This window comes from Dipodomys spectabilis, unplaced genomic scaffold (genome assembly GCF_019054845.1).
Source record: "Dipodomys spectabilis isolate Male_0828 unplaced genomic scaffold, ASM1905484v1 ptg000141l, whole genome shotgun sequence".
NCBI classification, from domain to species: Eukaryota; Metazoa; Chordata; class Mammalia; order Rodentia; family Heteromyidae; genus Dipodomys; species Dipodomys spectabilis.
Genome location: NW_024870818.1, coordinates 4090001 through 4115660, shown reverse-complemented (window position 1 = coordinate 4115660; position 25660 = coordinate 4090001). Strand labels below are relative to the sequence as shown.

Sequence of the window (25660 nt, the reverse complement as noted above, 5' to 3'; positions counted from 1 at the left end):
TCAATAGATTTCTCATTAATAATTTTAGGCCCTAAGAAGCAATAGGATGTCATAGTCAAAAGTGAAAAATCCTGTATCCAGCAAAACTGTCCCTCAAATGTAAGGGATTTTGTTACCACTGGCCCTGCACTGATAAGTGTGTAAAGCAAATCTTGAAGACTGAAATGAAAGGATACTAGATGTATAAAGTAATAAAGATCAGTTTTGTAAGCTATTACTAGTTTAATTATGATGTGTAACTTTTGTTTTCTATATACTTTAAGGATGAATGCATTCATTTGGGGGATTATAGCATGTTCTTATTATGTTAGATTAATTAATACAAGATTTGACTTGAGAAGCTGGAGAGCTGGAATTATATAGGACTACCCTGACTCAAAGTACTTCTTTTTATTTGAGAGATGAGTGCGTATTACTTTATACTTTTGATATACAGTGTTTAAAGATCTTATTTTATGAAACCAACTGTTAGTGGAGCTGTTAAGAAGAGCTCCTCTCAAATTTGGTCACAGCCACTCCCAGAATGGAGAAGAAAAATGAATGTGATCACTTAAAGACAAAATTGGAAAGAAAGAAAGAGCTTAATGTCAGGAACAAATTTTGTAGCTGGTAAGATGTCAGTAAAAAAGTATTTCTTATGGGAAGAAAAAATTAAAATGAAAACGAGAAACAAGCAATTCTATTTGTTGATTAATTTAATGCGACCATCTTTCCTCAAAGAAACCATCCATTGAAGTATAAAAATAAATACATCATGTGTTCTCTAAAACTTGGTCTTCTTATTGTTTTATTAGTACTAGTATTAAAACTAAAATCTTTGAGATGTAAAAATAAAGAGAATGAATGATCTCAATCAACAACCTAACTTTGTAATTTAAGAAACTAGGAAAAGAAGTCTAACCACAAATTTAGAAGAAGAGAAAAAATAAATATTAACGCAAAGATAGAGAGCATTAACAAATATAGAAAATTAATGAAACCAAAAAGGTGATCCTCTGAAAAAGACAACAAAAATTTATCTAGATAGACTAAGGAAGAAGATACAAAGTTCTAAACTCAGAAGCAAAACCTCAGAAGTCCTTATTCTACAGAAATAGAAAGGATTGTAATGTAATACTAGGAACAATTGTATAATAAAACAATGACTTGGAAGCCAGGTTCTAGTGGCTCACACCTGTAATCCTAGCTACTCAAGAGACTTAGATCTGAGCATCACACTTCAAAGCCAGCCTGGGCAGAAAAATCCATGAGACTCATCTCCAATAAGCTACTTAGATAATGCTGGAAGTGGCACTGTGGCTCAAGTGGTAGCACACTAGCCTTGAGCAAAAGAAGCTCAGGGCAGCACCTGGGCCCTGAGTTCAAACCCCATGACCGACAATAAATAAATACACCAAATTAAATAAATAAATAAATAAATAGAATAACCTAGTTGAAATGAGCAAATTTCTAGAAACCAAACCTATCAAAACTAACCCATGTAGAAACAAATGTAAATATACCTGTAATAACTAGCAAGAGTATCAAAAATAATAATAGTAAATCATGCTGGGCATAATGGTTTTCACCTATAATCCTAACACTCAGAGGAAAAGAATAAACAGTTCAAGGTAGGAATGGTTATCATAGGGACAGCATGTCCCCTCACCAAGAAAAAAATAAATGCTTTGAACTTAAAACTTAGTGGCTTCAACTACATTTCTATACAATTTAAAGAAGCCACACCAATTCACCTCACACTTTTTCTTTAAAAAGTCAGCATTCCTAATTTATTTTGTGAAGTCAGTGTTAACTCTGATAGCAAGAAAATAAAACTGTAGATTAATATTGTTTATGAACATTGGTCTAAGAATTCTTAACAATGATGCCGGCAAACCAAATGCAGCAATATTTTAAACATGTCACAACCAAGTGGAATTTTGCCCAGAATACAGGAATCAGAGTCATATGTCACACTATCAAATAAGTCATATAATTACCTCAATGCAGAAAAAATATTTGACAAATCATACCTAGGGCTTAAATTTGGGGACAGGGAACTGTCCCTGAGCTGCTTTTGCACAAGGCTAGCACTCTACCACTTGAGCCACAGCACCATGATTTTCAGCTTTTTCTGTATAGTTTATTGGAGATAAGAGTCTCACTGACTTTCCTGCCCAGGCTGGCCTCAAAGTACGATCCTCAGATTTCAGCCTCCTAAGTAACTAGGATTATAGGTATGAGCCACCAGTGTCTGGCTTACATATCTCTTCCTTAATAAAAACATTCAACAAAAAAGAAATAAAAAATATGTAAAGATTATAATGACCATATACAAAAAAATTCCAAACAACATTTATGTGAGCTATACAGAATGATATTTATACTATTTGAAATAGGGTAATTTAAAACATTAATTCATTTAGCTTATAAACAATTTTACCATATATAAACACAAGTACTTTAATGAATTAAGACTATATTTTCCAAGGAAAACAATTTACTGAGAAGGTGACTTTTTTTTTGTTTACCAGTGTCCATTGTAATGTGTAATTTTGGTTGCAGTTTATGAACTTAGGGCCTTGTGCATGCTTAACATGCACTCTATCCTCGACCAGTAAAGAGGATTTTAATAGACCTTTTGAATATTTGAATATTGTTCTCTTTTATAATACTGAACTCTTGATTGTTGCAACATAGAATCTGAAATCATACACTGGTCTCTTTATTTCTAGTGTATGTAGATTTTTTTTTTTTGCCCTTTCTAGTCTATGTATTATTAGAGTGTGTTTGTTGTGTGTGTGTGTGTGTGTGTGTGTGTGTGTGTGTGTGTGTGTGTGTGTGTGTGTGTGTGTGTGTGTGTGTGTGTGTGTGTGTTTGCTGAGGCTTGAACTCAGGGTCTGGATTTTATACTTACCTTTTATACTCAAGGCTTTGTTCTCTACCTCTTGAGCCACAGCTCCACTTCTAGATTTTTGATGGTTAGTTAGAGATAAGAGTCTATCAGACTTTCCTGCCTGGGCTGGCTTTGAGCAAAATTACTCAGCTCTCAGACTCTCCAGTAGGATTACAGGCATGAGTCACCAGCATTTAGATAATTATTATATATATTTGATCTTGCTTCTGTTATATGATAAGCTATGCTTTTTTTTAGAATTTTCACTAGATAGGCTCTATGTGTGTCTCTCTGTGTGGTATTTCACTATCTGAATTATCAAAAAAATTTATATCCATGTCATGTTTAGCCATTTCAGAATTGAAAAATTGAAACTGCTGCTATGACATTGCTGTATTTGTAGTCTATTCTGTAGAAGCATATGTTTCTATAGGATATAAACCTAGGAATTGTTGGGTGGTAGGATAAGGCATGTCTTCAAATGTAGCATAACAGACATTATCAGAGTGTTGTTTGTTATTGTTGTTTTTTAATCAACCCTGTACAAAAACTCCCTTTGAGAAAGATGGAAGGGATGACATTGATCAAGATGCCTTGTGAGCTTATAAACTGACATGTTGACTTGAAATCCCTTTGTATGACTACTTTTAAAAAAAAAAAAGGAAAAAAGAAAAACTCCCTTTCTTGCCAACATTTAGTATTTTTATTTCTTTGAAATATTTCATTTAAATTAAAAGATTTTAATTGTCTTGCTTTCTAAGGTAAGTGTATATTAGAACCTTTAACTTTTCTGAATTCTAACATTGATTTTTATTTATCAAATACTTGGATTTCATTGTAAGTCAATTAAAAATTTGAAAGTAACCATTCAATTTTTTTATTTTGTATTAGTTGACTTCATTTTCCTGATCAATTTATGAGTTTTTCTGGCTATAAACCCTTTTCTACTGAGGAATGAACCCAAAGAATCACACATTTTAGGCAAAAATTATTCCATTAAACCACATCCCAAACTTCCCCTCTCCCCAAGACAAGGTCTTGTGTACTACTCTATAACTCATGATCCTACTCTCTCAGCCATAGCAGTTGTACTAGGGATAGAAGAGACTGAAGATATTTTAAGTGCGAATGATGATCTGTGTGACTGAAGAGATGGGGACTAAGTCATCCTAGAGAATAAACACATTGAAAAGGATTTGGGATTCAATGTCAGAAATATTTCACCACCATTTTGTGTTTTTGTGAGACCCAAAAAGATGTTAGTGGTGTTTAAGAAGACCTATATTGTGACTAATGGGTTAGATAAGGGACAATTTGGAAGAAGGAAGACCTCTCATGATTTTGTAGAAGCCTTAGGTAAAATCAAATCAAATCAGATTGTCCATGACTTAACTATTAAGGGGTGATAGGTGAAGGAAGAATTCAAATGTGATTCTGAGATTAAAAGTCTAAAACAAGTAAAACAATAAGCACTCTCATTTACAAGCAATGAAAAGGAGCTTGTAAGGAATGATTATGGTTTTGTACATACTGAGTTTCAAATTTTATATGATAGAAAGGACAGCTAGTTGGAAGTATCATAGTTTAAACTGTAAGTAAGTGTATATTTGGAAATCCAAGAGTGAATCAGCACAAAATGCAGAGAGACCAAACTGCTCATTAGAATATTGATTAAGGGGGAGGGAAAAAATGGGAGAAAAATGAGGGAGGAGGTAACAATGTTTGACAAGAAATGTATTTACCGGGACTGGGAAGGTGGCTCAGTGGTAGAGCGCTTGCCTTGCATGCCTGAGGCCCTTGGTTCGATTCCTTAGCACCACATAAGCAAAAAGAAGAAAAAAAGCCGGAAGTGGCACTGTGGCTCAAGTGGTAGAGTGCTAGCCTTGAGCTGAAGAGCTGAGGGACAGCACCCAGCCCCAGAGTTCAGGCCCCACAACCGGACCCAAAAAAAAGAAAGAAATGTATTTACCACCTTACATATGTAACTGTAACCCCTCTGCATGTCACCTTGACAATAAAATTAAAAAATAATAATAATATTGAAGCCAGGTGCCAGTAGCTCACACCTGTTAATCCTATCTACTTGGGAGGCTGAGATCTGAGGATTGCAGTTGGAAGCCCACCCCGGAAGAAAAGTCCCCATGAGACTCATCTCCGACAAAGTACTCAAAAAGCTGAAGTGGCACTGTGGCTTAAGTGGTAGAGCACTACTCTTGAGCACAGAGAGAGCGCCAGGACCGGGGGTTGGGTGGGGGGGAGGAATATATATATATATATATATATATATATATATATATATATATATATATATATATATATATATATGTATATGAGTAAGGAAGAAACTATAGACAATGTGATAGAGAAGATTAGTTGTCTGATGTACAACTTGGAACAGCTGCATGCCTTAACAATATAATTTTATATAGAAAAATATGCCAGCTTTTAGTGATAAAGAAAATGAGAAAATTATTTTTCCCATCTTACCTTATTAATAAGGTAAATCTCTACCCACAGGTTAAATGATTAGATGGATTTCAAAATTACAGTAGACCTAGATGGATAGTTAAAATATATATTATTTGCTATTTGTAGAATCCTGTTTTTACCTACTTCTGAATATTAAGTAGAATTGATCTAAGTTTGTTAATTTTTATCATCTGTGAGGTTTTTTTTTAATTTACTTTTGAAAGATGATCATTTTAAAACAGCACTTCATAGACCCTGGGCCCAGGCTCAAAAGATAGAGCAACTCTCTAGAAAGTACAAGATGGTGGCCTGAGTTCAAACCCCGGTACTGAATTAAGAAAAAAATGATAGAAAATGGCATTTTGCTAGACTCATGGTTGTTTATCTAATTATTTGTTAATCTGGCAGTTAATAAAAATGATAAATTACATTTTTGTTGATTCTTAGTCCTCCCATAGAAGCAGTAGATATACAAGTCATAGTTATGTTGGGGTTGATTTTGTTTGGCACTAACATGCTTTTGTCAAATGGGGGCATCATTGGACTTTCTTAAGCAATATGGTAGAAATGGCTTGCTTGTTAAACTTAAATATTAGAGGTAAATAATTTTTCTCCTTTGACCTTGTTTTGGAGGACTTCTGTTTTATATTTAAGTGTCACTACTATAGCCATTAGTTTTTATTAATAAGAAGATTATAGTTAGAAATATTTAGTGGGTTTCTTAACAGTTTTCAATTGTATCAGCCTCCATATTTGTGATAGTATCACAAATTATAGTTGTTCAATGAAAGAAAATGACATGATTTTAAAAACAATACAAGTTTAGAATTAAAATCTTACCCATCATTGGAAGTGGCGCTGTGGCTCAAGTGGTAGAGCACTCAGCTTGAGTTGAAGAGCGCAGGGACAGCACCCAAGCCCAGCGCCCAAGCCCAGAGTCCAAGCCCCACGACCGTCCAAAAGAAAAAAGTACTAAATCTTACCCATCATTGTGGTTTTAACTGTATGCACACAAGAACAAATATATGCTTAAGATTTGAAACTCATGTCACCCATCTCATACTTAAAAATAGTTCTCAATTAAAATTAGAAATTATTTGAGCATATCTGACTTATGTACTATTGGTATATGCTGTTCCAACACCTGTTGTTAATAACTTTAAATTCTTACAGGAAAGGCATTTGAATGTAATTATAATTGTGATATTTATTTAATATGACTATATTTTGAAAACTTATTTTGATTTCTCTTCCCCTAATAATCTGTGCTACAATTAAACTTAAAATGAATAATTTTTGATATTGTAAAAAAGAAAAAATATTTTGTTCCTTTACATTTGAGAAAATCTTTCAGAGTATGAGCATTATACAAATATTCAGCCTTAAGTATTTAAATGCTTTCAACATTATGTTTCTATCAACAAAGCTCTTGGCTTGTTCTTACGTATACACTTTAACTCTCACATATCTATATCCTTGTCAGGCAAATGCCATGGGCTAAAACTGAAGATAATAACTTAAGATTTATGTCTCCCTTTAGAGGTTACAGTTGTCATGAACTGACAGTTTTGAAGGACCTAAACTGACATCAAAGGGTTCAAATGATCTAGTTAGGTCAATTAATGTTAATTTTCATCTTCTATTAAATTCTTTTAATGTTTTCTTCATTTCTCTTATTCTAGCCAAGCCCTATACCAAGTCCTGTTTTGGGGCGAAAGCCAAATGCTAGTCAGTCATTGCTTGTATGGTGCAAAGAAGTCACGAAAAATTACCGGGGAGTAAAAATCACCAATTTTACTACATCATGGAGAAATGGTTTATCTTTTTGTGCAATATTGCACCACTTTAGACCAGATTTAATGTAAGTAGAACTATGTCCCATTCCCTATTAATAGTTTATAAATAATAAACATTTTTAAAAGATGGCAAAATAGTTTATAAATAACAGACATTTATTTTAAAAAATCACAAAATAGGGGCTGGGAAGGTGGCTCAGTGGTAGAGTGCTTGCCTTGCATGCCTGCGGCCCTGGGTTCAATTCCTCAGCACCACATAAGCAAAAAGAAAAAAGCCGCAAATGGTGCTGTGGCTCAAGTGGTAGAGCGCTAGCCTTGAGCTGAAGAGCCTGAAGGACAGCGCCCAGGCCCAGAGTTCAGGACCCACAACCAGACCCCCCCCCCAAAAAAAATCACAAAATAAGTTTTTAGTATGTATCCTTAAATACTTGACTTTATATATTTTTTATATACTTTATGTTGTTTAGTAACCATGTCTCTTGCTTTATTGACAGAACTGTATAACAGAAAGTTTTTCTTCCTTGGTACTTTTTCTCTTTTTTAAAAAAAAATTATTTTCACCTTAATATTATACAAAAAATTGATTTTAAATTATCATGAAAATTGTGTTAGTGTACAAATGAGATGAGATAAAGGCCTATAGGTCTTTGTACAGTAACAGCAAAGGATTACATTATGATAAATGTGGTTATCTGGCTACTCTGGTCCTCTCTCTCTACTTCTCTTCTGAGTTAAAAGCTTTTATTTATTTCCTTTATTTTCAATACTTTTGGTTTTACTGATTGAATTGCTGTGAAACTGCTAGTTTTTCTTCTTTATTATTGAATGTCATATTTTTAGATTCAAGGTTTTTAAAAACAGCTTTGTAAATCTAATATTATATGTACCCATTGTCCCATTTTTCTCCTTCAGTGACTACAAGTCTCTGAATCCTCAAGATATTAAAGAAAACAACAAAAAGGTAAGAATTACGGAAGAACGCAATATGTAGTTTTGAGGGAAAAACTGGGAAAGAGCGAGGAAGGGGTAACATTGTCCAAAAAAGTCTTTACCTGACTGATATAACTATAAATGCTTTCTACATAACCTTTATAATAACAATTTTTTTGGTTGGTCATGGGGCTTGAACTCTGGGCCTGGCTGCTGTCTCTCAGCTCTTCAGCTCAAGGCTAGTGCTTTATCACTTGAGCCACAGTGCCACTTTTAGTTTTCTGGTAGTTAATTGGAGATAAGACTTTCTTGCCTGGGCTGGCTTTGAACTGTGATCCTCAGATCTCAGCCTCCTTAGTAGCTAAGATTACAGGCGTGTGCCACTGGTGCCCGGCTATTATAATAATTTAAAAAAATAAATTAAGAAATACATAGTTTCATAGTGAGGTCATGGATACAAGTGTTCTGCTTCCTACAGTTGAAATAAGATGCATGAATTCTCTGGTTTGTCATAGATTTTAAAGATCACAACTGTCCAACAGGCATCAGATTATATACGACTTTCATTAACTATTAAATATTGTTGAAAGCATATTGCTTTTATTCTAAAATTGTAACTTCAAAAAAGTGCACCTAAGACAGGTACTCTTGGCTCAAAGGAAGACACACAGGAATTTACAACCTGAAGATATTGGTTCAAAGCCTGAGCAAATTCATCCATTTCCAATTAACCATCAAAATACTGAACTGAAGATGTGGCTTAAGTGGTAGAGCACCATCTGTGAGCAAAAAAAAGCTGAGTAGGTTGTTAAGGCTCTAAGGTCAAGCTCTGGTACCAATACAGAAAAATTGACACAATAATAAAAATGCACTCAAAACTGTTGTGCTTTAACTATTATGTAAAATTTAAAGTATGTTAAAAGAAGAGAGCAGGAACATACTAAATGTAAGGGAGAGTGCCTAATTCATAGAAGCAAAAAGATATTAACAGTAGTTCTTTTTACTGTCTAGAAAACTATATACATATTCTACACATAATATACTAAGATCAGAATGTTTTAATGGGTATGGGAGTAGCTGTTTATGGAGCCTGGGTATGGGAGTAGCTGTTTATGGAGCCTCCTGGGCAGGCCAGCTGACTGTACTTCAGGCTTTTGTATTGCTTTGCTTTGCTTTTCATGGTGTGTGTGAGTGTGTGTGTGTGTGTGTGTGTGTCTGCGCGCGCGTGTACATGCTGGTACTGGGGTTTGAACTCAGAGCCTGGGCACTATCCCTTAGCTTTTTCACATAATACTAGTGCTCTATTACTTGAGCCACATCTCTACTTCAGCTTTTTGCTGGTTAGTTGATATGACTCTCAAAGACTTTGCTGCCCAGTCTGGCTTTGAACCAAGATCCTCAGATCTCAGCCTTTTTAGTCAGAAGATTACAGTGATAAGCCACCAGCACCCAGTTTTCAGGCTTTTTACCTCAGAGCACAAAGTATAGTATATGTAATTTTCTGTGTGCAAGGAGGGAAGTGTACCTAACTCTTCATACAACAGATACTCAATATTTGCACTGAATTGAATTCTTCATCTAGCAATGAATGAAATACATTGTTATCTCAAAGCAGTTTTTTGTTTGCTTGGTGGTACTGGGATTAGAACTCAGAGCATTCAGCTTGCTAGGCAAGCACTCTTACTTTTAAGCCATACTGAAGGTCTTTATTGTATTCGTTATTATTTATTGGTGGGATCTCAAGGTTTTGCCTTGGGCTAACCTCAGGCAAAGACCACAGTCCTCTTCCTTACAGCCTCCTCAGATCACAAACCTCTTACCTACAGTCTCCTGTTTAGCTGGGACCAAAGGTGGTACCACCTTGCCTGGCTGTTTGATTGAAATAGAGTTCCACTAACTTTTTACCAGGACTTGTCTTGAACTATAATTCCCTTCAGTCTCCACCTCCCAAGTAGCTAGGATTAGAGATACCAGTCACGATGCCTGATTTAGTTGGAATTATTAACTTGTGATCTTTGAATAACATAATTTGTGAAAATTTTGTTTTTATAATTCTTTAGGCAAACTTTAACATTTCTTTCCATGGTGAATTGAAGTCACAAATCATGGTTGATGAGTCATGCCTGAAACTTCATTGCCTTCAGAGATCACAGATACTTTCATATCTTACTATAATAGTTGTATACTACTACAAATAAATTTATCACTCCTTTAAAATCACATTATTTAATGGGCTTATTAAAACACTAAATTTACTGTTTCCCAAATTCACCTTAACAATGTTTTTCATCCTAATTATTTTTCAATCTAATTATTTCTTTATATTCTTCTGAGAAGTCCATTAACAAAAATGCACACAGGACAAATGGTTAATTACCTCTGATTGGGATAAAAGTTTTTAGTATAAGTTAAATAATAAGAATCACTAATGATTAACATTTTAGAATCACTAATGATTAACATTTTAGAATAGTTCAATTGACAAAACAAGAATTTAATTAAAACACTTTTATTTTTATTGTTCTCTAACCATTATATATTGCCATTAAAATGACTATTTCTTTGCAAACATATAATGCTGATCCTGGAGTAATATACATTTTAGAACTCCAATTTTTTTAAGTTGAAATATATCACCCATCAAGCAAGCCGAATGAGGCCCTAAGTTCAAATCCTAGTACCACCAAAAGAGAGGAGAGGAGAAAGGAACGAAGAAATTACCTTTCTTGGAGTTGGGGAGTCAGATCAGTGGAAGAGTACTTGAAGGCTTTGATTCAATCTCCAGTGTGTCCCAACATTGATTCCTAAAAACCAAAAAACCAAAACCAAAAACACCCTTTTGATGTGCGTACTAACAAGTCATTTGAATTATCTCTTGTATAATTTTGGAAATGCTATGTCTATTGAAGAGAAATGCTTTTATTAATGAAATTGTGTCCATATATATGACAGGATTTGTTTTAAGTTTGTTGTGCTAGTACTAGGTTTGAACTTAGGGCTTCACACTCACCTAGCTTCTTGCCCACAGCAGCACTCTATCATTTGAGCCGTGCCTCTAGTATGGCAATCTGCTGGTTAATTGGAGACGGAGACTTTTCTCCCTGGGCTTTTTTTTAAACTCCAATCCTCCAGGTTTCAGCCTGCTGAATAGCTAGGATTACAGGGATGGCCTACCAGCCCATCTGTATGACAGTACTTTACCTGCATTTTCCTGCACTTGAATCAAATAATACTAAGCTAATTTTATTATAAATGTATGCATTATAGAATGAAACATTAATTGCTAGTCAGTTGTAGTGGTATATGCCGGTGTTTCCAACTGTTCAAGAAGCTAAGATGGGAGGAGACTTTGAGCCATAAGCTCAACATGGCAAGACTGCCTCATAAATAAGCCATTATTATTTATATAAAGTAGAGCTTTATTTTACTGTTCAAAATTTTAAAAAGGAAATGGTACCTATTTTACTTAGCTATACATTTTTAACTAATATGGGGAATCTCATTAAGGCTTAAGTCACACTTGGCACTAGTTCTTTTTTAGGAATTTAATAATGGTGAGAATACCTTGGGTTTTTATACTAATAAATGATATACATTTATATGCTATAATCTATAAGTATTTATTAATAATATAGTCTTATCTTATTAAAAAGTTTTCTCAGAGCTGGGAATGTAGCTAAGTGGTAGAGTAAGAATTTACCATGTGCTAGACCCTGCTTCAATCCCCAAATTTCCAGATTTTCCAGAGAAGATATCATACCTTTTAGAAAGCCTTTTAACTTGGATGGTTCTATTCATTGAACTGTTTAAGGCTATGCCATCTTTTGTTTCATCGTTTGCAACTTCTTATGTGAAATCTACAGTGCATATCTTAGTTGCTTAGCTGCAAATTATTTCCAGCTTTATGAGGTTCTTCCTGATAATGTTGTATGTAAAGCTGTATAAGGAACAATGCCTGTGTCTTAAGTTCCACCAAGGTGGATAACATGACTGGCAATGACTCCTCCTTAGCCAGTTTAATAACATTTAGGATTGAATAAAGCAATTTCCTCTAGGAGATTAAAAAAAAATTCTCTATACACAAACTAAAAAGACAGTCGGTAAATGGCCATAGCAGAAGAGGTTATCCTATGGAAATGTTCTTTTATAAAGTCTTGCCTCCCTTACAAGAACCCTAGTTTGTTTTAAAATGTGTTTAGTGCAATTAGTGTGCATTAAATGAATTGCTGTATGAAGCAAAACACCAGCAGGAGTTATTTCACAAGAAAGCTAATCATTTTCCCAGGTCTATAAAAAAATGCTGAATAAAAAAAGGTATTTACCTGTGGCATTGGATCTTAACCAGTAGGTCATTGTTTTAGATAATTAGGAAATGTTTATAATACTGCTTGTGGTGCTTTCCTTGATGATCTGCAATTGATGTCTGTCAATCAAGTAGTCAAGGTACACAAGGAGGAAAATGACTTCAATTTTCCTAAAACATGTAAAATAACAAACAAGTCTATACATGCACACCAACTGAGCCATTCTCTGTAGTAAGTATCTTGAAGTACCAATATTATGAAGCACAGTGCTGTGAAAATTGAAGAGGTTTTAATATCACAATTTGTTTTTCATTTTCTTTCTTATTCCATATTTATTAAACTACAGGACAAACACAGATTAAATTCTAAGGGAGAAATATATTTTAACATGAAGTGAAAAAGAATGATTCCTTCTCAATTGTTAAATAATTTTCTAGCATTTCTCTTAAGAAAAACTTTGAATTGTACTTCTAAGTCTTAACTTGTTATGAAGAATAGCTGGTTTAATATCCCAAAATAAGAATATATTATAGAATCCTTACTTAGATATACTTCTTCAGAAAGTATATCTAAACTTTTAGCCATACTTTTAATGCTTCCTAGCAACAGTATTGTTTTGAAGGGTTAGTTCAGGATAGTAATAATTAATTGTAAATTGAGAAACAGCTTTGATTCTTCAAAACTAGAAAAACCTGATATACCACAGTCATTTAAAGGCTAACAAAAATAACACAATGCAGCCTTACATTCTCAACGAGATTGTAGTACTCAAAACATTTCATTCTTTCCAAAATGGATGAATTTTTCCTTATGAAAAAACCAGTCTTATTAGGCATTTAAAAAATGTTTCTATGTTTCTAAGCCTAATGGCACTCATTTGTATTTCTCTCAGGAAATCTGATCATTAGTTCTTTGCACTTACCTAGCTCTGCTTTTTCTTTACAAATTATTGTAGTCACATGACTGTAGTAACAAGCGGTTGATAGGAACAATAAAATTGGGGGTACATTGGTCTAATATTTCTTTATACCTTAGTTCTTCGTTTTGAAAATCTATTCTCAGATTTTTGTGTGGGTTTTTTTGTTTGTTTGTTTTTTCTTTTTTGGTCATGGAGCCTGAACTCTGGGCCTGGGCACTGTCCCTGAGCTCTTCAGCTCAAGGCAAGCACTCTACCATTTGAGTTACAGCTTTTTCTGTTTATGTGGTGCTGAGGAATTGAGCCCAGGGCCTCATGCATGCAAGGCAAACACTCTTACCACTGAGCCACCTTCCCAGCCCTTTTGTATGTTTTTTAACTATCATTTTTTCATATTTTCTTTTTGGAAAAGAATATTTCCATTGTTTTTAGTAAACTATTTCCTCTTTTACCCATTTTTATACATTTCTGATGTTTGGAATTTTATTCTTTCATATGACATTGGCTAGTAGTAACCTTATATACCCTACAACAACAACAACAAAAATTAAGTTTTGTTGTGTTAAAAGTGGATGGATGAGCTGGGTGCCCAGTAGCTCATGCCTAAAATTCTATCTACTCAGGAGGCTGAGATCTGAGGGGTTTTTGTTTGTTTGTTTGTTTGTTGGGGCTTTTTGCAGTTCTAAACCACCATGGGCAGGAAAGTCAATGAGACTCTCATCTCTAATTCACCACCAAAAGCCAGAAGTGGAACTGTAACTTGTGTTAGAACCCTAGCCCAAAGGTTCAGCTCCAGGCTCAGCACAGCGCTCAGGCCCTGAGTTCAAGCCCCAGGACCAGCACAATAAATAAATTAAATAAATAAATAAGAATAAACAGTCTGAGTACCTATATTCTACCCATAGTATTGTATTATACTTATATTTTAATTATACCTGTATGTTATTATGGGTACCTATATTGTACCTATACTCTACCTATATACTATATACTACTTACCTAATTTTTATATTCATATCTTACTATATTTATATCTTGTGTTTTTTTTCTCCTTTGAAGGCTTATGATGGATTTGCCAGCATAGGAATTTCCCGGTTATTGGAGCCTTCTGATATGGTTTTATTGGCAATTCCTGATAAACTGACTGTTATGACTTACCTCTATCAAATAAGGGCACATTTCAGTGGCCAAGAACTAAATGTTGTTCAAATAGAGGAAAATAGCAGTAAAAGCACATATAAAGTTGGAAACTATGAAACAGATACAAACAGTTCTGTGGATCAAGAAAAATTCTATGCAGAGCTTAGTGATCTAAAGCGGGAACCTGAACCACAACAGCAGCCTACCAGTGGAGCAGTCGACTTCTTGTCCCAGGATGATTCTGTATTTGTAAATGATAGTGGGGTTGGAGAGTCAGAAAGTGAGCATCAGACTCCTGATGATCACCTTAGTCCAAGCGCTGCCTCTCCTTATTCTCGCAGGACTAAAAGTGATACAGAACCCCAGAAATCCCAGCAGAGTTCTGGAAGGACTTCAGGATCTGATGACCCTGGAATATGTTCCAATACAGATTCAACCCAGGCACAGATTTTGTTAGGCAAGAAGAGACTACTAAAAGCTGAGACTTTAGAATTAAGTGACTTATACGTTAGTGATAAGAAGAAGGATGTATCTCCACCCTTGATTTGTGAAGAGACAGAACAACAAAAGTTTAAGAATGTAGAAGTCAGGAGTAGCTTAGAACAAGAAAAAATAGAAACTTCTAGACCCCTGGAATGTAGATCCAATGCTGAATCACCTACTAAAACAGCAAGTTTATCTCCTACTTCTAAACTTGGATACTCATATAGTAGAGATGCAGACCTTGCAAAGAAAAAACGTACTTCTCTGAGGCAGATAGAATCTGATTCAGATGCTGATAGAACCACTTTAAATCATGCTGATCAGTCTTCCAAAATGGTGCAGGTAAGTGATTTAGAATGGTGAGTATATATATTTGATAGTTCTTTTATGGTTTTGTTTCTTTTTATATTCATTCATAGAACACTTTAATATGTTACCAATTATAAAATATTAGGTATCATTTCTCATTGTAAACAAATCAGAAAATCAGATGAGTAAAATGCTATAGTGGATGATGAAACCACCTCCACTTACAGCTGCAGATATATTCATTCGTTGGCCATTAATTTATGAATCAGGATTTTGTATAGATGAAATTTAAAGGTGTATTTGACACTTGGCTGATAAGAGTAATGTCTGACACCCAAACTATAATACAAAGGCTAACATGTTTTTACAAAGTTATATATAACAGGTAGATTTTGACCTATTTCTCTCTTATGCACTATTTTTTTTATCAATTCTCATATATATATATATATATATATATATATATATATATATATATATATATATCTTTGTATTTTTAGATTTTCTGAAATTAAGATATTAAGTATAGAACCTAGTATATCAGAATTTAATTGCCTTTTTTTGTAGTAAGTAAAATAATGGACATTCCTAATGCATTTATTTATAGGAAATGGTAAGTTAATGTTTTACGTAGCCTTAACAGTTACTTTGTTGCCCACTGAGGCCTAGTACTTGTGATAACAATCACATATCTTATACAGATCTTGCTCTTAAACTTTGCCTCCCATGAGGTGAATGGTTGAATCCCATTTTAAAAATGGAGAATGTGGGGTTTATAAAGTTACCTAAGATCATAGAATAAAATTTAAAGTATGTATACAAAACCAATATTATCTGAATACAAGGCCCATGCTCCTAAACTTTGTGATCTTAATAGCACTAAAAAGTCATAACCCAAATGTAGAGCAGTCAGCATTACTAAAGGGCAATTTAGCAATGGGCATCAAATCCCTTCAAAAGGTTAATGGGCTGGAATGTAGCTCAGTATTGCAATGCTGCCTAGCAGCAGAAGGCTCTGGATTCAGTTCCCAGCCCCAAAAGACAGGCAGGTAGGTAGACAATCAGGGGAAAGGGAAGGGGAAAAAAGAGGAAAGGGAAGGAGAAGAGGAAAAGGAAATGAAAGGGGAAAGGGAAGGGAAGGGAAAAAGGAAGGGGAAATGGAAGAGAGAGAGAGAGAGGAAGGGAAGGGGGAAGGAGAGAGGAATGGGGGGAAGGAAAAAGGAAGGAAGGAAAGGAGAGAGAGAAAGAAAAGTAAAAAGAATAGAAAAGAAAGTTAGTTTATGTCAGCTGGCTATATGATGCCTGTAGTCCCAAATAACCTGAAAAGCTGAGGCAGGAGGATTACTTGATTGAGCTTAGGCAACTTAGCCAGACTGTCTCAAAATAAAATTCAAAAAATGGCTAAGGATATAGTTAAATAGTCCTGAGCTCAATCCCTAGTACCATCACCACCACGACAACCACCACCACCACAACAACAAAAAGATGTTTATCCCCTTAAATCTTTCTTTCCAGAATTATTTCTGAAGAGATTTTTATACAGCTGTAATTGTATATGAAAGTTTGCATAAAAGGCTGTTCACAAAAAATTGTTATAGCTGAGTGTCAGTGGCTAATGCTTATAGCCTTAACTATTCAGGAGGTTGAGATCTGAGGATCACAGTTTGAAGGCAGCCTAGGCAAGAAAATCCATGAGACGGGCTGGGAAGGTGGCTCAGTGGTAGAGCACTTGCCTTGCATGCATGAGGCCCTGGGTTCGATTCCTCAGCACCACATAAGCAAAAAGAAAAAAGCCGGAAGTGGCGCTGTGGCTCAAGTGGTAGAGCGCTAGCCTTGAGCTGAAGAGCTGAGGGACAGTGCCCAGGCCCAGAGTTCAGGTGCCACGACCAGACCCAAAATAAGAAAAAAGAAAATCCATGAGACTCTTAGCCCCAGTTAATCACAAAAACAAAACAAAAGACCCTGATTGGGAATAAACCAAAGGAAACCTTTGTCTTGTAATATAAGTTTATCTAATTTGGGAAAAGGAAGGGGAATCACAGAAGAGCTAGGACTAAGGATGAACCACTGTAACAGTAATACTCACCAGACACTAGTTGGAAATAAACTTTGTAACTTGGGAGGGAGGAGAATTGGTCATGGGGTAGGGGAGAGGATGAGAATGGGAGAAAATGAGGGAGGGGAGGGGGTAAAACTGATTGAAAAGAAATGTACTCATTACCTTACTTATGTAACTTCTGTAACCCCTCTATACATCATCCTTAGAATTAAATTTAAATTTAAAACAAAACAAGAAAACGCCCTGACTGAATCTTGCAGAAAAGCTCAGGGACAGCACCCAGGCCCTGAGTTCAAGCCTCAGGACTGGAACCAAAAAAAAAAAAAAATATATATATATATATATATATATATATATATATATATATATATTGCTAAAGGGAAGCATTGTTGACAACCAATATGTCCAATAAAATGAATTAAAGTACAAGTCTTCTAAATAATAGAATTCTAGCTAGCCTATTAAAATTATGTTCTGGGGCTGGGAAGGTGGCTCAGTGGTAGAGTGCTTGCCTTGCATGCATGAGGCCCTAGGCCACATAAACAAAAAGAAAAAAGCTGGAAGTGGCGCTGTGGCTCAAGTGGTAGAGCGCTAGCCTTGAGCTGAAGAGCTGAGGGACAGCGCCCAGGCCCAGAGTTCAGGCCCCATGACTGGCAAAAATAAAAATAAAAAATAAAAAACAAATTATGTTCTTAATAAAAAATATAAGGGCATGAATAAAAGCAAAATATTAAAGTGAAAAAAACATGATAGGCCTGGGGTATAATGCTATTATTGAGTACTTCCCAAGGATATTATCCCCAGCACTGTGGGTAAAGGGGGTGGGGAGCACAATTCTATAGTAATGATCTCTGAATAACATAAAGTACATTTTTTCAGTTTTTTTTTTACTTATATGTATTTTCTAAAAATTCTATAATGAATATGAAGTATGTATGACTAATCAGAAAAAAAAATATGCTTATGTGCTTTTAAGGCCAAAGCAGTTGTTTCACTATTTGTGTAGCTGGGTTGAAACCACGAAAGGACTATAGAATTTAGACCTAACATAGGACTTAAAGATGATCTATTCTCATTTCTAAGGTAAGGAAATGGAGGGTTCTTTTTAATGGTAATGTTTAACTTTTATTTAGCATTTATCATGTGCCAGTACTCAGTAAACTATTATTTAATCATTACACTATCTTTATGAAAAATAGTCTACTTTTATCTTTTGTCTACAATTAAGTGATGGAACTGGCATTTGAACCCAGGTGTCACTCCAAAATTATTATATATTATATAATGGAATTACACTATTATTTTAAGTGACATCTGTTCAACGTTACATTGCTTATTATTAGTGGGACAATAATTTAAACCTGATTTTTGTGTGGGGGGGAGTATTCCTGGGGCTTGAGCTTAGGACCTTGGTACTGTCCCTGAGCTTTTTTTGCTCAAGGCTAGCATTCTATCACTTCAGTAACAATTCTACTTCCAGCTTTTTGGTGGTTAATTGGAGATGATATTCTCACAAACTTTTCTGCCTTGGCTGGCTTTTGAACCACATTCTTCAGATCTCAATGTCCTGAATAGCTAGATTCACAAGTGTGAGCCACTGGTGCAGTGCTCCCCTTCAAATCCTGAATGATGAAAATGTTCTGGAATTAGGTAGTGGTGATAGTTCCAGACCTCATGCATATGCTAACAATAAAATAAAACTATGCACTTTTTTTTTTTGCCAGTCTTGGGGCTTGAACTCCGGGCCTAAGCACTGTCCCTGAACTTTTTGCTTAAGGCTTAGTGTGCCACAATGCCACTTTTGGTTTTTTTCTGTTTATGTGGTACTGAGGAATCAAACCCAGGGCTTCATGCATTCTAGGCAAGCACTCTACCACTAAGCCACATGCTTAGCCTATTTATGCTTTTTTTTAAGGAAAACATTAAGATTACAGAAAAAGGGTTTAAAAAGTAGTTATAGTCAACTATGAAGATTTTTATCCTAAAGTGGTCTTTTCAGATAGTTTCACATAATAGTAAATGAAACAACAGATTTATTGTTTATTTCCTTTTCTTTGACTATAAAATTATACTGTAAAAGGGAAGAGAAGTTAAACATCACAATAATAATTATCTAAAACTAAAACATGGCTATATTAATTTTTTTAAAAGACTTTGGACATTGGACTTTCAGGAGTATGGGTGGTACTGCCTATAATCCCAGTACTCAGGAGGTTGAGACAGGAAGATCAGAAGTCCAGGCTACCCTCTCTACATAATAAGACTCCGTCTCAAAAAAAAAAAAAAAGGAGATTCTGTATATTGTACTTTTGGTTGTTGCCACCATTTAAGAACTGATTTCCAGGTCTGGTGACATGACTCAGAGTGTCAGATGTGAGCAAGAAAGTAGAAAAAGTTTGAGAGACCTTGAGTTGTTTAAGTCCTGGTACCAGGGCTTGAAAGATTACAAACCAATCCAAGGGAATATTTTCCCAATTTTCATATGCTTGTTTCATTTTAAGGAGAGTGAACAAGGAAGAAGGAAATCAGACTTAGTTTTTTTTTACAAAATATAATAGTTTTGAATTTTCCATAAATATTTGTCATTTCATAAAATTATCATATATTATCTTTATCAGTATATAAATTTGGGAATACATTGCTATCAATTCTATTAGACTATAAAAATAAAAGCTGAGTGTTTAAAAGTATCTTTGGTTCCCACATTATACTGTTATCTTGGGCAAAGATGAATAGCACGTAATATAGTGCATTTATATGCATTTGTATAAACACACATTATGACAATATGTTCTAATAAAGTTAGTAAAGATGTGTTTATTTCTTTCATGTCAAGATTTTTATATTCTGCTTTCATTTCTATAGGTAATCTTAGCAAGGAAGCTACAGTGTTATTACTAATCTCTCTTATTTCAACAGATTGTCTGATGTTTAATTAGTTTAGAAATGTAGATTACTTGTTTATTTTTGTTTTGTTTGTGGCTTCTAATTTTGTGTCTTTCTTTTTAAGCATCGAATGTTATCCCGACAAGAAGAGCTTAAAGAAAGAGCAAGAGTTCTGCTTGAGCAAGCAAGAAAAGATGCAGCTTTAAAAGCCGGGAATAAACAGAATGCCAGTGCAGCTACACCCCTGTACAACAGGCAGCTAAGTGATGTGAGGAATATTAGTTGAAAAATCCAAAAATTGTTAATTCTAATCAGAACTGTATTGATATCGGGAGTAATTTGCTCTTATTTCTGGCTTATTTTCCCACAGGCTTTGTATATTGTAAGTACTTAGTACATTATGAACTGGTGAATTCATACATATAGAACCATGAAGTCATTATTCCTAAACAGTACTTCTAGATAAGAGGAAACATAAGATCCTGGAATATAAATTCCACCTGTACCTGGTTTTGCTAATTTGTGTTTTTTGTGCCTTTCCTTTTTTTTTTTTTTTGTTGGGGGGGGGGGGGTCCGGTCGTGGGGCCTGAACTCTGGGCCTGGCCGCTGTCCCTCAGCTTTTCAGCTCAAGGCTAGCGCTCTACCACTTGAGCCACAATGCCACTCCCAGCTTTTTCTTTTTGCTTATGTGGTGCTGAGGAATCGAACCCAGGGCCTCATGCATGCAAGGTAAGCACTCTACCACTGAGCCACCTTCCCAACCCCTGTGCCTATCCTTGTACTATGTTTAAGATTACATTTTTACCATCAAAGTTAATTTTATTATAGATATTAGAATTAGGATTCACACCTGTAATTCTACCTGAAATCTGAGGATAAAAGTTCAAAGTCAACCCAAGCAGGAGAGTCCTAAGAGACTCTTATCACTAGTTAACCACCAAAAAAAGCTGGAAGTGGAGCTGTGGCTCATGTGGTAGAGCACTATCCTTGAGCAAAACAGCTCAGGGCCAGTGAATGTCCAGGCCCTGAGTTCAAGCCCTCGGGAAGGCATACAACAAAAGTTACTTTGTTGAATTTGTATAAACTGTGTTATATTTTATCAGTTTCTAGAAACTGTAGGACATCCATGTCTTTGTATTTTTAAATATAAAATTTAATAATCAAATCTACACATGAATTGATTTTAACTTATAATACTGGATATTTGCAGGATCTATTTGGCAAGTAGATTTAAAGAATCAGTTTACCTATGTATAAATTTTACATTTCTTAACAGTTACCATGGAGTATGGAGTACTTGGTCTGTGTCATGCATGCTTCTGAGTACTTCTACCTAGGTTTTCTAATTTAATGACCATAACAATTACAAGTTTTATTATCCTCATTATGGGACAGCCAGAGCCTGGTGCCTGTGGCTCACACCTGTAATCCTAGCTACTCAGGAGGCTGAGATCTGAGGATTGCAGTTTGAAGCCACCCTGGGTAGGAAAGTCCGGCAATAAAACTCTTAATCTAGTTACCCACAAGAAAACTGGAGATGGTACTGTGGCTTAAAGTGGTAGAGTGCTGGCCTTCAGTGAAAAAGTTCAGGAACAGCACACAATCCCTGAATTGAAGCTCCACAACAGACCAAAAAAAAAAAAAGTGACAACAGGAACTGTACCTAGATAGTATGACTTCAGATATTACATTATCAAAGCATTGTGTTTGATTCCTTGCTTGCTTATTTTTCTGGCATCCTTATGAAAATAGAATGGATATTATTACGGAGATTAAAAAAATGAGTTTGAAAAAGATACTTTTCCAGCAGAACAATGGCATACATGTATCCTACTCTAATTATAAATATCTTTCCCACTCAACTATGAACTATTCTGAGTTCAAGAATTTGATATCCATAGCACTGAATATTCAGTAAATGAATGAATGAAGGGAATAATTTTTTTTGATCCATCATGGGGCTTGAACTCTGGGCCTGGGCGTTGTCCCTGAGCTCTTCAGCTCAAGGCAAGCACTCTACCACTTGAGCCACAGCGCTCACCCAATAATTACGCTAATGATGACAGTGAGATTTTCATCACAATGTTGTTCTAGTTTCAAAAAGGTAAAGTTAAATCCCTTTCCTATATTTCTTTAGTATGTTTTAATGTGTCTTTACTATAGCATTTGTTTATCCCACTATAATTATCTAATTATAAATCTCTCTCCCATACAACTATGAACTATTCAAGTTCATGAATTCACCCCTAGCAGCAAGTATTCAGTAAATGTTCAGTGAGTGAATGAAAGGAATAATTTTAAAAGATTGTTTTCATATTCTCTAAGTAGCATCTAATAAAAATGTTTAAATGAAGAGTTTGCTATAAGGAGATTTTTGGTAGTAAAAGTTTAAAATTTCTTTTAAAAAAATGTTTCTTTGAGGGTATTTATAACAAAATGGATCATTATTAGACACAGGAAGTTCTTTCCACTGTCACAAGTCAGTAAAGAAAATGACATTACTTTTGCCACTTTGGGACTCAATCTTTTGTTTCTTGCTATTGAATCCTGTGTTATGATACTTCTATTTAATTATTTCCTTCCTTCTCTCTTCTCCCCTCCTTCCTCTCCTCTTTTGTGCAGGTGCATACCAAGCATAAATTCGGGGCCTTATACTTCCTAAGCAGGTGCTCTACTGCTTGAGCTGTGCCTCTAACCCAGTGCCTTTTTTGCTGGGCCTGGGGCTTGAACTCTGGGCCTGGGCGCTATGCCTGAACTTCTTTTTGCTTAAAGCAAGTACTCTACCACTTGAGCCACAGCACCACTTCTGGCTTTTTTATTTTGAGTAGTTTATAGGAAATAAGAGTCTCATGGACTTTCCAGCTTGGGCTGACTTCAAAGTGCAATCCTCAGATCTCAGCCTCAGTGCCTGGCTCTGCCTTTCATACTAATGATATAAGTTCTTTATACATACGCGGTTTTTTTTTCCATATGCTGAGACTGATATTAGAATTCAGCTTCAACTCTGCCCTAAAGCACAGTATTCTACTAAACCTTCTCTCTTAATTATTATAGCCTGCAGTTAGTATTAGGCTGCAAGTCTAAGACATTGAAAGCAAATCTTAGGCTGAGCATGGTGATTATGCCTATAATCTCTGCTATTAGAGAGTTAGAGCTCCTGGTTTAAGGCAGGGAAAAGTGTGGCCAAAAAAAGAAGAAAAAAACAAGAAAACAAGTCTTAATAATCTTACAAGGTTTAGTTATTCTTGGGAAATTTTTGAGTTGTCATTCCTCTTGATAGTTACAAACACAGGTACTACATACTTTTAATTTTACCAGGGCTACCATTGCATGTTTTATGAGAACTTGGTTTAAGTACAATTGTCTTCTAAGTCTTTCTTAAGGAGAGTCATTTAAATTTCAAAGTCAATTGTATCTTTGTACCTTTGAAGGGATGGGGTAAATAAACTGTTTCAGTTGCTCCTAAAATGTTTCTTTTACATAGAAGACAGTTTTCATTACTCAATCTCTGTAATTTAGAGTATTTGTAATATTTATGTTGTTCATTGTTTTCCAAGTGTACCACTCAGGCACTTGGCAGCCTTAGCAGTGTAGCCATTGTATCATCCAAAGGAACATTTTTGATTATGTAATATATGTAAAAAGCACTTTAAATATAAAAACATGAACTCCAAGAAAAATGTAATTTTAAGATAGTTTTTTTAAAACATATTTTCTTTATTACTCTTTCTCAATATATTTTCTTCTACATATGTCAAAATAGACTTTAACAAGCTAGTCTATGTAAGACTTTTACTTATTGCTTTGTATTGGAATATAAGTGAAAAAATAATTTTTAAAAATAATATAATGTGCAAAAGTACATTTAACAAGCCTATCTTTATTCATGATCATGTAATTAAATAGATATCTGAAAGAGATGTTTGAATTTTATGTTCTAGAGTTTAGGATTAATATGCTCTACTACAATAATTCACTCTGTTAATACTCTGTTGTTGGTGGTGGTGGTCATGGGACTTGAACTCAGGGCCTGGTCACTGTCATTGAGCTCTTTTGCTCAAGGCTAGCACTCTAACACTTTGAGCCACAGTGCCACTTCTGTTTTTTTGGTGGTTAATTGAAGATAAGAGACTCACAGGCTTTCCTACCTGGGCTGGCTTTGAATTGCAATCCTCAGATCTCAGCCTCCTGAGTAGCTAGGATACAGGCGTGAGCCACCAGCATCCAGCTAACACTCTTAATAACACAATATTTCATTGTTGTCAGGATTGTTAGGATATTTGTAGAGCATTTTGAATCTACTGGAAGAATTATGCAAAAATGTATTTATAAATAGGAATCTAAAATAAAAATGCAGGTAAATTTTCAATCTAATATAATGCCAATCAATGAATTTATAAATGTGTTGTTTATTCAGTAATAATTATGTAGCATGAATACAATTTGCAGAAGTTGTTAGATATCTGGAGACTTCTTTAAAAGAAATAACCAAAAAGAATTACAACAATCTTACAAAAAAAGACTTCAAGTTTTTTCTCTAATTTTTAAACTACCAGTAAAATAACCTATCCATTATACTTGACTGATATAGGAGACAGTTAGCAGGTGGAAGAATCAAACTGCAAGTTAGCAAAGCAAATCTTAGAATGTTCGTAGTAATTGTCTTCAAAGGTCTACAGGAATATTTGAATCCCCTAAAGAAAGTTGTATGTATGAGAAGGGATTTTAGTTTGGTCAGACCAAAATAAATTAGTGATTTAATAAAAACTGATTAAATTAGTGATTTAAGAAAAATATAAAAAATACAGAAATAGTGACTTTTTTACTTGCCTTTAGAAATGAGTCCAAATGACTTATTAAGAATGAAGAGAATGCAAACTGCTCTTTTAAAAGCTAATTAAACTTTTAAAGGGTATTTTGTTGCCATAAAGGGTAAGATATCAACATTGTACTTTTGATGTTGATTGGAAAATATTGATTTAAATGGGACTAGTCTGTCATGCTAATAATTGTAGCAGATTTAGATAAAATCACTAGATTTTTCTCCAGATAATTAAAGAAGCCATTACCATATAATTGTTTTCAAAAAGACTAAACATTATTTTTATATAATCTAATAATAACTTTTCTGTATTTTTCATATATATGTGTGTTCTATATATAAATCATTATAAAATATTTATAAACATTGTTACATTTAAATATAACTCTATAAATCAAAGTTTTACAATTAAGCTCAGCCTAAAATTTTTATTTTTTCTATTGTACATAATATCAGTTCTGTTATTAGAAAGAAATATGTTTTAACTTTGTGTATAGTTGCATTTTAGAGAAGCATACCACTATAATTCTGTGTCCCACCTAAATATCTCTGTACAAGGGAGCAGGGGGGTTCTCATTGATTTCAATAGTAGTTTATCTATTATGTCTAAATTTAAGTTGATTTGAAGTCTTCCATTTTAACAATGGTTCCTAGACTTCTTAGAAAACATA

At 34.6% G+C, this 25660-nt stretch overlaps 1 protein-coding gene across 5 annotated transcripts in view; it reads left to right on the top strand.

Moving 5' to 3' along the window:
* Ehbp1 (EH domain binding protein 1) overlaps positions 1-25660 on the top strand; it is a 285025-nt gene that overhangs the window by 181587 nt on the left and 77778 nt on the right. For all 5 annotated transcript variants that reach the window (XM_042691180.1, XM_042691182.1, XM_042691179.1 and 2 more), the window contains exons 11-14: positions 7027-7205; positions 8053-8101; positions 14350-15255; positions 20292-20435. In XM_042691180.1, the coding sequence (XP_042547114.1) occupies positions 7027-7205; positions 8053-8101; positions 14350-15255; positions 20292-20435 (1278 nt within the window). The remainder of the gene's footprint in view (positions 1-7026; positions 7206-8052; positions 8102-14349; positions 15256-20291; positions 20436-25660) is intronic.